The following is a 12359-nucleotide window of genomic DNA, read 5'->3' on the forward strand; positions in this document are numbered from 1 at the left end:
TATTCAGATTTGCAAAAGAACAGACACTGGACAGAGGAACTCTGCCTAGAAGGCCAGAATCCCAGAGTCACCTCTTCACTGTTGACGTTGAGACTACTGTTTTGAGGGTACTATTTAATGAAACTGCCAGTTGAAGACTTATGAGGCATCTGTTTCTGAAACTGGACACTAATGTACTCCTCTTTCTATTCTGGTTAGAGCCAGTTTGCGGTGTTCTGTGAAGGGAGTAGTACACAGCGTTGTACGAGATCTTACGTTTCTTGGCAATTTCTCGCATGGAATAGCCTTCATTTGTCAGAACAAGAATAGACTGACGAGTTTCAGAAGAAAGGTCTTTGTTTCTGGCCATTTTGATCCTGTAATCGAACCCACAAATGCTAATGCTCCAGATACTCAACTAGTCTAAAGAAGCCCAGTTGTATTGCTTCTTTAATCAGAACAACAGTTTCCAGGTGTGCTAACATAATTACAAAAAGGCTTTCTAATGATCAATTGGCCTTTTAAAAATGATAAACTTGGATTAGCTAACACAACTTGCCATTGGAACACAGTAGTGATGGTTGCTGATAATGGGCCTCTGTATGCCTATGTAGATATTCCATAAAAAATCAGCCGTTTCCAGCTACAATTGTCATTTACAACATTAACAATGTCTACACTGTATTTCTGATCAATTTTATGTTATTTTGATGAACAAAAAAGTGCTTTTCTTTCAAAAAAAGACCCCAAACTTTTGAACAGTAGTGTATATATTAAAATACAAACAGTCATAGGAAGCACAAATAAAACATGACAAATCACCCAGAAAAACCATTAGTCTTTCACAAATAAGTCCCCAATCAATACTTTAAATTGCCCGAACGGCACTAGGACATCAAGATTAAATGTATTTAGAATGTTGTTCCTGCAATACGGTGCATTAAAACTAAAATAAGATCTACCTAGCTCGGCGGAGACCCTAGGAACCTCAAAAGTTAACCAATCCTGTGAACGGGTTAGGCAACTACAGTGTCTATACTTCAACAGCAAAGTTAGATAAAACGGCATTTATGAAGTAGCTCGTTGTAAACAAAAAGGGAGTAATGTAGAGATCTACAGGTCATTAGCGAAGTCCAGCCTACCTTTTGATACAGGATGCAGTGATGAGTATCAAAACTGTCCCCTGTTACAAAACCAAGGACACTATGGTAAACTGAGTCCAAAGGTGTAAGAGTAGTAGCAGCTGCACTTTGATAAATAATATCACCATAATCAAGAAGTATGAAAATGTATCCACTCACTACTGTAAGTCGCTCTGGATAAGAGCGTCTGCTAAATGAATAAAATGTCAATGTAAAAAGGTCGACTGAATGACATAATAGCCGTCTGTTCAAGACTTCACCTCTCAACCTGACTTTCTGAACGTGATGAGGAGAGAGACTATACCTGAATATTATTAGTATGCAATTAATATTGATTTGTTTTAGAGTGATGTAAATATTGATCAACCATATGCACAAGGGCCCACTGCTAACTTAGGATATGAACTACAAGGATGAAGAGTTGAGTGATAAACAAACTGAGCATCTAACACTCTTTCAATGGCCCTCAGCAGGGATAGGTTGTGCTGTTTGTTTCCTATTAGTATGGCAGCCAGCAGCGCCACCGTGTGGAAGGTATGGAAACAGGGACTCCTCCCCAGTGCAGAGTTCTGAGATCTCTCTTCCTGCGGTCAGCCTTGTTTGACAGACAACATTAGCGCATTGTTTCACACATTTATAAAGACAATTATCCCGCACATACCGATAATTCAGAGGCATACAATTTTGCACATTATTTTCGGGAACAAGCGCTGGAGAGGCCTCGTCTAGAATGGGGAACAGAGACGATGAATACGATTTCTTGTTCAAAGGTAAATTTTGATGACTGCATTCGCCCGTTCACAGGACCTTCAATAATTCTATAATTGCTGCGTTCTGTCCAATGACAAATCAGACATCAGTGTGAACGAATAATAACAAATAGTCTGGATAAATGTTTTAGAAATAAACATTGTATGCGTCTCTTTGGTGGAAAACGTTTGCTACTATGGCTACATAAATGCTGTCATTGTAACACTGTAACAACGCCCACAGCTATATTTTTAGGTAAGGTGCAACACCCTATCTGCGGTTGATTCTATCAACACTGATGAAACCATAAAAGAGGAACTGTTTATCAATAGGTTACTGACAAGAATGCTGTTTTCCAATTTATGGTTAAAAGAGCTATATGAAGTTTTATTTTTCATTGTGAATTGTAGCCTCCCATATCCCATAGATGATTTAATATTTTATTTAATGTGGGACTATTGATTATACAAATGTTGAATTCATGTAGATTTTTGATAGAATTAGTGAAAGGAAATGTAAAACTTGGCAATGTAGACCCGTGTCCAAGGACCATATAACACTGTGACTACTATGTTCAATCTCAAGAAATCCCCCTTTGATCTATTCTAGAATGTCATCCTTTTGATTTCCATTGAGCTCGCCAGCGACACCCTGTATAGAGGTCTATTTATGAAGTGATACAGAGTATCTTCTGTGGAGTAGACATCAGCCGATAAAGGGTTCTCCTTTTCCTCCCTCACCATCATTTAGAAACCCTGTTGAAACAGGAAAGCCAAAAGTGGCCCAAAACTGTCGATTTAGGTTTGACGGAGCATGTTATCAGCTTCCTGCAGCAGCAGTGATGCCACAGGGACAAGGTTCAGCTGTATTTACTGTACTGTGAGAATACAAAAGGGCTCCACCTCGACAGCCCCGTTGTGAATGCCAGGCCTACTCCTGTCACCTCAATGTTTTACTGTCGGCTAAATACAGTAGAATAGGCCGTTTGTCAGCCTGTTATTGTAGTAAAAGTAATAATAATAATATTATTAATAGTAAAATTGTATCATTTGAGTTCAGTGTTTCTCAGCAGTGCTCTTAAGGGGCCCAACTTTGTACATGCTAGAATTTCACTCAAACTGAACATCAATTAGACACCAACTACTTTGTCTCCTTGGTTAAGGGGTAACCAATTAAACAAAAGACCCATAAGCTCGGAGAAATATTTACAGAAGTATATAAAGACATATACCACTTCAAATAGGTCGATTTCAGCCATCCACTTATTCAAGTGGCGGCAGGTAGCCTAGTGGTTAGAGCGTTGGACTAGTAACCGGAGGGTTGCAAGATCAATCCCCGATCTGTCATCCTGCCCCTGAACAAGGCGGTCAACCCACTGTTCCTAGGCCGTCATTGAAAATAAGAATTTGTTATTAACTGACTTGCCTAGTTAAATAAGGGTCAAATAAATAAAACATATTGTCAATGGATGTGATTGGAAATGACAACCTGCATTATGTAACAGTTGTAGGTGAGAGGGCCAAGTCACATAATGATGAAGAATGCAGGCATTGATCCAAGGTCTAACCCAGGATCCTGGATCCTAGTACATCTATGACATACTTGTTGACTAGGCTAGCTCATCTGACAGTTCGGCTGTAAGAATTTCAGCATTTCTGTCTTTCTCATTCTCATTTCTCTTTCTGTCTCATTATCAAGTTGTGCTAATTGGGGACTCTGGTGTCGGGAAGAGTAACTTGCTCTCTCGGTTCACACGGAATGAGTTCAACCTTGAGAGTAAGAGCACCATCGGGGTGGAGTTTGCCACCCGCAGCATCCAGGTGGATGGGAAGACGATAAAGGCCCAGATATGGGACACGGCTGGACAGGAACGTTACAGAGCCATCACCTCCGCGTAAGTCGGGTGGGATTCCTCATGGCTGCCTCTTGAAAAGTAAATGATTGTCAGATCTTAGTCCCAGAGAGGTACATTGGTGACTCAACTAATCAATGAACTGCTCATTTCCTTGATGACTAAAATCAGGTGTTTTAGTGCTGGGTTGAAGTGTGGAACATAAACCTACACACCCTATAGCAGGTTAGCGTTTTCGTCATGAATCTTGTTCTGGAAGTAGCTCTGCAGAGTGGTCACTAGCTGGTACAGCCACTAAGTCATACAATCTGATTTGAAACTTAACCCTAACCTCACTGCTAAACCTAATGCCTAACCCTTAACCACACTGCTAAACCAAATGCCTAACCCTTAACCACACTGCTAACCCTTAACCACACTGCTAACCCTAATGCCTAACCCTTAACCACACTGCTAACCCTAATGCCTAACCCTTAACCACACTGCTAACCCTAATGCCTAACCCTAACCTCACTGCTAAACCTAATGCCTAACCTCACTGCTAAACCTAATGCCTAACCCTAACCTCACTGCTAACCCTAATGCCTAACCTCACTGCTAACCCTAATGCCTAACCTCACTGCAAACCCTAATGCCTAACCTCACTGCTAACCCTAATGCCTAACCCTAACCTCACTGCTAACCCTAACCTCACTGCTAACCCTAATGCCTAACCCTAACCTCACTGCTAACCCTAATGCCTAATCTAACCCTAACCTCACTGCTAACCCTAATGCCTAACCCTAACCTCACTGCTAACCCTAATGCCTAACCTTAACCTCACTGCTAACCCTAATGCCTAACCCTAACCTCACTGCTAACCTTAATGCCTAACCCTAACCTCACTGCTAACCTTAATGCCTAACCCTAACCGCACTGCTAACCCTAATGCCTAACCTTAACCTCACTGCTAACCCTAATGCATAACCCTAACCTCACTGCTAACCGTAACCTCACTGCTAACCCTAATGCCTAACCCTAACCTCACTGCTAACCCTAATGCCTAACCTCACTGCTAAACCTAATGCCTAACCTTAACCTCACTGCTAACCCCAATGCCTAACCTTAACCTCACTGCTAACCTTAATGCCTAACCCTAACCGCACTGCTAACCCCAATGCCTAACCTTAACCTCACTGCTAACCTTAATGCCTAACCCTAACCGCACTGCTAACCCTAATGCCTAACCTAACCCTAATGCTTAACCCTAACCTCACTGCAAACCCTAATTCCTAACCCTAACTTCTCACTGCAAACCCTAATGCCTAACCCTAACCTCACTGCAAACCCTAATGCCTAACCCTAACCTCACTGCAAACCCTAATGCCTAACCATAACCTCACTGCTAAACCTAATGCCTAATCTAACCCTAACCTCACTGCTAACCCTAATGCCTAATCTAACCCTAACCTCACTGCTAACCCTAATGCCTAATCTAACCCTAACCTCACTGCAAACCTTAATGCCTAACCCTAACCTCACTGCTAACCCTAATGCCTAATCTAACCCTAACCTCACCGCTAACCCTAATCTCACTGCTAACCCTAATGCCCAACCTAACCTTAACCACACTGCTAACCCTAATGCCTAACCTCACTGCTAACCCTAATGCCTAACCCTAACCTCACTGCTAACCCTAACCTCACTGCTAACCCTAATGCCTAACCTCACTGCTAAACCTAATGCCTAATCTAACCCTAATGCCTAACCCTAACCTCACTGCTAACCCTAATGTCTAACCTAACCACACTGCTAACCCTAATGCCTAACCCTAACCACACTGCTAACCCTAATGCCTAACCCTAACCTCACTGCTAACCCTAATGCCTAACCCTAACCTCACTGCTAACCCTAATGCCTAACCCTAACCTCACTGCTAACCCTAATGCCTAACCCTAACCTCACTGCTAACCCTAATGCCTAACCTTAACCTCACTGCTAACCCTAATGCCTAACCTTAACCTCACTGCTAACCCTAATGCCTAACCCTAACCTCACTGCTAACCTTAATGCCTAACCCTAACCGCACTGCTAACCCTAATGCCTAACCTAACCCTCACTGCTAACCCTAATGCCTAACCTAACCACACTGCTAACCCTAATGCCTAACCTCACTGTTAACCCAAACCTCACTGTTAACCCTAACCTCACTTCAAACCCTAATGTATAATCCTAACCTCACTGCTTACCCTAATGCCTAACCTCACTGCTAACCCTAACCTCATTGCTAACCTAACCCTAACCACACTGCTAACCCTAATGCCTAACCACACTGCTAACCCTAATGCCTAACCTCACTGCTAACCCTAATGCCTAACCTCACTGCTAACCCTAACCTCATTGCTAACCTAACCCTAACCTCATTGCTAACCTAACCCTAACCACACTGCTAACCCTAATGCCTAACCACACTGCTAACCCTAATGCCTAACCTAACCACACTGCTAATCCTAGTGCCTAACCTCGCTGCTAACCCTAATGCCTAACCACACTGCTAAACCTAACCTCACTGCTAACCCTAATGCTTAACCTTAACCACACTGCTAGCCCGAATGCCTAACCTCACTGCCAACCCTAATGCCTAACCCTAAATTAAGACAATTTTGTTTTCATGAATTTTTACAATATAGCCAATTTTGACTTTGCAGCTGACCCATCTATCGGAAATCACTCCATAATGCCGCCAGGGCAAGAATCATGACAATAAATATATCTCTCCAGGATCAGGTTTGGTGAGCACTAGCCGATCACGAGCCTCATCACCAATCAAGAGTGTCTGACTTGGAGCCTCACTGGAGCCCCATACCTTGTCTGTTGGTGCATTGAGATTGATAAGCAGTCTTTCCTACAGCTATTACAGAGGGGCAGTGGGTGCTCTCCTAGTGTATGACATCGCCAAGCACCTGACCTATGAAAACGTGGAGCGCTGGTTGAAGGAACTGAGGGATCATGCAGACAACAACATTGTCATCATGCTGGTGGGCAACAAGAGCGACCTGCGCCACCTCAGGGCCGTGCCCATGGATGAGGCCCGGGCTTTTGCAGGTACTCTGGTCTTTTGGCATGGGGAACATGGCCTGGTCCCAGATTTATTTGTGCTGTCTTGCCAACTCCTATGGTCATTGCCAAGACAGCACAAACTAATATAGGACCAGGCTAAGGGGTACATAATCTTGGAACAGCCTTCTTGGCTTAATTAAGTGGTCCTAAGGGAACACTGATTTTGAAGAGATGGATAGGAGGACAGTAAAATGAGAGCAGCTGCATATAGTTGCTTTCACCTATCTGGAACTTTTATATCAGTGATCATCACAAGGGAATGGGAGGAGGGTATTGTATTGGGACAGTATTGCTATATTTAGCAGCCTAAATGTGTAATGCAAATGGTATTGAGGCAGCTTTAATGTGAAATGTGGCAGCAGGTAGCCTAGCAGTTAAGAGCGTTGGGCCAGTAACTGAAAGGTTACTGGTTCGAATCCCCTAGGTGACTGGGTGAAAAACCTGTCTGTGCCCTTGATCAAGACACTTAACCCTAATTGGTTCTGGAAAACAGTGTCTGCAAAAATCACTAAAATGTAATTTTTTATTTTTTTTTCCCTCCCAGGAACTGTTTAATAATGATTGTGTGACTCACTTTCCCCCTTTCTCTAAACCGGCAGAGAAGAACACTCTATCCTTTATTGAAACTTCAGCCTTAGATTCAACAAATGTAGAGGAAGCGTTCAAGAATATCCTTACAGGTACAGTATAACAACAAAAGGACTGTCTGGAAAGCCAATTGCTTTGACATAGTGAAGATGAAGTAAACTAGAAAATCCTCTTTTGAAGTATTGAGATGCACCACAACAGTCTAGTCTACTCTCCACAGAAATCTATCGCATCGTATCGCAGAAGCAGATCGCTGAGCGGTCCGCCCATGACGAGTCCCCTGGAAACAATGTGGTGGACATAAGTGTTCCGCCCACCACGGACCAGAAAGGGAACAAACTGCAGTGCTGTCAGAACCTGTAACCCATGATGACGCTTACCTTCCCCTTTCTGTCATCTCAATGTTTTGGCGCAAACATTCTTCATTTTGTGTAATATACTTTTGTTTTTGATAGCTTGTCAACTCACATTATATTAATGCCATAAAATAAAATTTTACAATATTACAGTAGTTGAGTGGATCTCTCATGTTACTTGTATGCTCCTACATTCTGGACCACTTGCAAGGAGTGTAGTCCCTTAAATGTCCACTAGATGGTGGTATGTTTGGTGCAGTCAACTGCATCAAGTGATCTTTACCGATCTAATACTCCTATATCAGTAACTCAGATTCAGCACACATGCATTCCAGATGTGCCGACTGCAAAGACCAAGAGTCCCTTATGTTTTATTGCACAATGACCCAGATTACTCAAGGGAGTGCAACATAAAATGATTTAGCATACATTGACTGACACTCCAAAGCCCACTCCAAAACATTGCAGTTTGTTCCCTTCTTCTCTCTCTCTCTCCCACTTCTTCCAAAGGGCAAAGAGTTAACAACAGAAAACATCATATTTAGACTTGGTTGTTCACGTGGTCATTGTTCTGAGAGAGTAAATTCATAGGGCTATTGGATGCCAGTTTTCCAAAAACAGCTAAATACATTGTGAAGGGGGGGTAGTATATTTCAGATATACTGTATTAACATGCTGCATCAGTTACATCCTGCTACATTAACTGTGTCCTTCCATTTGTGTCCTGATTTTCCAGGCCAGTGTTCATAATCCAGCGATGACATCAGTGACACTTCATTCCACGAGTCCAACACGTCCCAAAACCACTGGTTATAGTTCATATCTGGGCTCAAGTGTTTCAAATAATAGAGATTATGGAGAAATAATCCCCAGAATGGTCCACAAGTGCAGAAGTTCAAGATATATTACACTTTAAGTGAGACCACAGCGCTCATACAATGGTCTCGTCAGTCATTTTCTTGGTCGACTTGGTCGGGACGGAATGTTGGGTAGAGTGCGCTCCTTTAATTTCAGGCATGAGCAGGCGCACTTTCTGATTGGTCCTCCTCCACTCCGAGTATAACTGACAGTGATAACGGAACGATACCTGAGGTGCACGGAGACAGACGTCAACAAAACTATCAGACGGTTTCATATGCACTGCAGATTCATTAAATATACCGTTGCTATCACAGGCACGCAAAATACAAAGTTAGACATATTGCATGACAAATTTGTATTTGGTCTGCAAAATGGTTCCGCTTCATTTGACGATTGTGTAACTATTGTAAGCAGACAAAAAAAAGATGCTGGCACATTACTTGTCTCCCCTGAATATAAATTGGGAAAGGCACAAAATACCATAAACAAGAAAACAAAACAAACGATGCGCCACAAATGTCTAATTTGTCTCACAATTGTAATAATAGCGATTGTAAAGCACACATTTACACTGCAAAAATATGCTGTCAATTAACAAAGGTGGAGTAAAGTAATCCATGGTAATGGTGATAAGGGGTGTGTGTGTGTTAGTTACCAGTGTCCAGAGGACGTAGATGGTAAAGAGAGCAATGGTGAGGGCGATGAGGCCCACAGCCTCCAGCCGGCTGTAGAGAGTCAGGTGGTCCTGGGCTCCCCTCAGACACAGCCAGCCAGATATGGCCGCCAGTGGCGTGATGAGCATGAAGCAGGCCATGTCGCACAGAAGCGTGCGCTTCTCACTGCGAGGGCCTGGGTCCCGCAACCACTGGGAGGATGCAAGGAAATGTTCATTATTAATATGCTAATTATTCTGTCATTACTATGGTGATGGAGGACTTAAACAGGATTACCCATCAACCTGTCACTCACTCACACACACTGCCATTTTACCTGTGTGAGGGGCTGGGGTCGCCGTTCGACAGTGAACTCGGTGTGGCAGAGCTCACAGTAGCTGGTGTTGGAGGAGGACAGCCACTTCTCCAGGCAGCTCTTGTGCACCTTACCCAGGGTCCCTGTGCAACTGCAAGGGGAGAGCAGCATCTCACCACCGGCCCCCTCGTGGCAGATCCGACACATGCCTTCATTACTAGACAAATAGGGGAATAAATTGTGCCTGGTGACCACTCGTTTCAAAACAAATGACACATTAAATGCACTATAAACAAAATACATTATTTTCATCAATATACAATATTTTTTTCATCAGATATGCTGAATCTGAAAATGAGTATGTTGCCCTCTCCTATAAGCTTTAAGATCTATTTGTCCATCGTTTATCTCCATTCAAGGAATTGTTTTTTTATCAGATCAAAGCCAAGGGTCACATTCCCAGTCATCCATATTTACAAAGAAAGATAAGAACCCTCTCGAAGAACCTGCTTACCTCTGTGAGCCCATAGCCTTGACAACAGTGGAGAGTGGGCGGCCATCTTTGGCTGTAACCTTAGCGACGTACTGGGCCTGGCCGGCATCTGGCTCCTCTACCTCCTTGGGAAGGTCGGCAGCGCTGCCTGAGTAGTCACACAGGGAGCCAGGCAGGTGGCAGCAGCCTGGTGTAGTCATGGCGCCCTGGTGTGGGTGACACGCCTCTCCTCCCACTGCTGTGGGCAACTGTTTGGACTGAGTGACAATGTAAGAATGTAATATTGTTACAAGTTACTTGTGATGGTTCATGACATGTGAGCTGATCAGTCCATAGAAATAGAATCCATATTCTATTGATCATCGTTTTATCATGACAAAAACCTTTGGCAAAGGCTTTGCTGACAATGTCAAAACAGGATTTGACACGGGGAACTATGTAATAAAGAGGACTCGAATTAAAGGGGACATTCTTTATAGCCAGGTGCATACTTCATTTTGACAAGCTTGGTGGGTCATCAACATCAAAAGATAAAACTGACTGTCAGCAACTATAGACAAAGCTCGGCTCCAGTGAATCAATAAATGAACAACAGACACAGCCAGACAGGATAAATGGTTGGCTGTCTAGTTACTGTAGCTAACTAACTACGTTACTGTTAAGCATTCATGTTTTCACATCCTCTCTACGTTAACGTTAGCTAGCTACGACATTTCCACTAGTTAACAAGCGATCTAAATAAATCAATACAATGAAAGCTATGTATGATGAACAGTTATCTAGATAGCGTTTCTAAACAAGGGATAACGTACCGTCGACACCAGCTCCCCCTGGCCTTAGCTAGCTAGTTGGCTAGCTAGAGACGAGAATGACATTAACATTTAGACAGAAAACGATGCTTTGGGAGGAATACAATACATGATGGCAAGTCGTGTATCTGCTGCATTGGCTGGATAATTTATTCGTTCGTAACCATCTCCCCGTCTTCTTGCAGAAACGGTGTATTATTCACGGATTTATGACAGTCAGCTGACTTGCTCGCATCTCTCTCAGCTGTGCAGTGACTGTATCGTTAGGGTCACGTGATCACCGTGTCTGTAGACGCATCACTATTACCACCATACAAGGGTAGCATGATTATTCATATGGTACCAACTATTATACAAATTAGGCTAATATGTGAACACCCTGAAGTGGCAGTAGCCACTGTCCTAAGACACTATTGGCAAGAGAAAACAATGCAAGATGGTATACAAAAAGTGTTTTATATATATATATATATATATATATATATATATTGCCGCTAGGTGACACCACTATTGTCAAATATTTCATATCTCAGTTTTATATTTGGACATTGTAGAATACTGCTACTTGTCTATGAGGTTCTTAGGTTGAGATTCATACCTTCAAGCAGAAAAGGTTTGATTTATACTTGTACTTTTAATACTCAATTACGTTTACTTTTTATGCTTAAGTATATTTAAAACCAAATACTTTTAGACTTTTACTCAAGTAGTATTTTACTGAGTGACTTTAACTTTTACTTGGGTAACCTTCTATTAAGGTATCTATACTTTTACTCAAGTATTACAATTGAGTACTTTTTCCACCAATGCATGCTAGTAGATACCAATAGACTTCCAGCATTGGCTCGCGAAACTACCTCCAACTTCCTTTATTTTGGACACAGAGACATAAAGATGTATCCACAAGTTCATCTGACTCTGGGGATGTAGATAAAGGGCCTCATTGCCAAAATTCCAAAGTGTCCCTTTAACATAGAAACATGCGGTAGAGGCCGCTGTGTTTTCTTTCACTTGAGACATTTTCTAGCTTTACTTTTACTCAGGTATGACAATTGGGTACTTTTTCCACCACTGTCTACGAAAACACGGGTAACAACTCAGGGTAGAGTCTAGAGGAGCTGCAGTACCAAGGGGTCCTGAGGGTGGATACGTGTGATGAGGTGGAGGTCAAGGTGCCAGTAGACATTGACTGTGACTCCTCGACAGCGCTGGACCAGATAGCCTCCTGAGGAATCTTCAGGAGGAGTTGAACAGACTGCTGGACATGGACACTTTGGATTGTCTCTCGAGAACAATTCGCTTTGAACGCAGCCTAATTCAGGAGAGGAGTGGAAGCGCAAATATATATTGCAGTGGTGTGCGCACGGCCACCCCCTTCAAAACCATAAGTATTTGTTTTTTTTTAACCCATCCTATGACATGCCTATGCTTTTCTCATTCTTACTTTAATTTGAAATGTGA

General features: G+C 42.6%; 2 protein-coding genes across 2 annotated transcripts; one reads left to right on the forward strand and one right to left on the reverse strand.

Annotated features, from left to right (window-relative positions):
• Window positions 1–1657: 1657 nt before the first annotated feature.
• LOC139375952 (ras-related protein Rab-11B) lies at window positions 1658–7916 on the forward strand. Its single transcript, XM_071117931.1, has 5 exons — window positions 1658–1891; window positions 3570–3765; window positions 6614–6807; window positions 7422–7502; window positions 7631–7916. Exons 1-5 carry the CDS (start codon window positions 1852–1854, stop codon window positions 7771–7773), a joined length of 654 nt encoding a protein of 217 aa, XP_070974032.1. The 5' UTR covers window positions 1658–1851; the 3' UTR covers window positions 7774–7916.
• LOC139375951 (E3 ubiquitin-protein ligase MARCHF2-like) lies at window positions 7427–11157 on the reverse strand. The gene is made up of 5 exons (XM_071117930.1): window positions 10902–11157; window positions 10111–10346; window positions 9618–9813; window positions 9283–9492; window positions 7427–8853 (listed from the first exon to the last, which is right to left on the reverse strand). The coding sequence occupies exons 2-5, from the start codon at window positions 10287–10289 to the stop codon at window positions 8698–8700; spliced, it is 741 nt and encodes a 246-aa protein (XP_070974031.1). The 5' UTR covers window positions 10290–10346; window positions 10902–11157; the 3' UTR covers window positions 7427–8697.
• Between the last annotated feature and the right edge of the window lie 1202 nt (window positions 11158–12359).

This window comes from Oncorhynchus clarkii, chromosome 20 (genome assembly GCF_045791955.1).
Source record: "Oncorhynchus clarkii lewisi isolate Uvic-CL-2024 chromosome 20, UVic_Ocla_1.0, whole genome shotgun sequence".
Taxonomy (NCBI): Eukaryota; Metazoa; Chordata; class Actinopteri; order Salmoniformes; family Salmonidae; genus Oncorhynchus; species Oncorhynchus clarkii.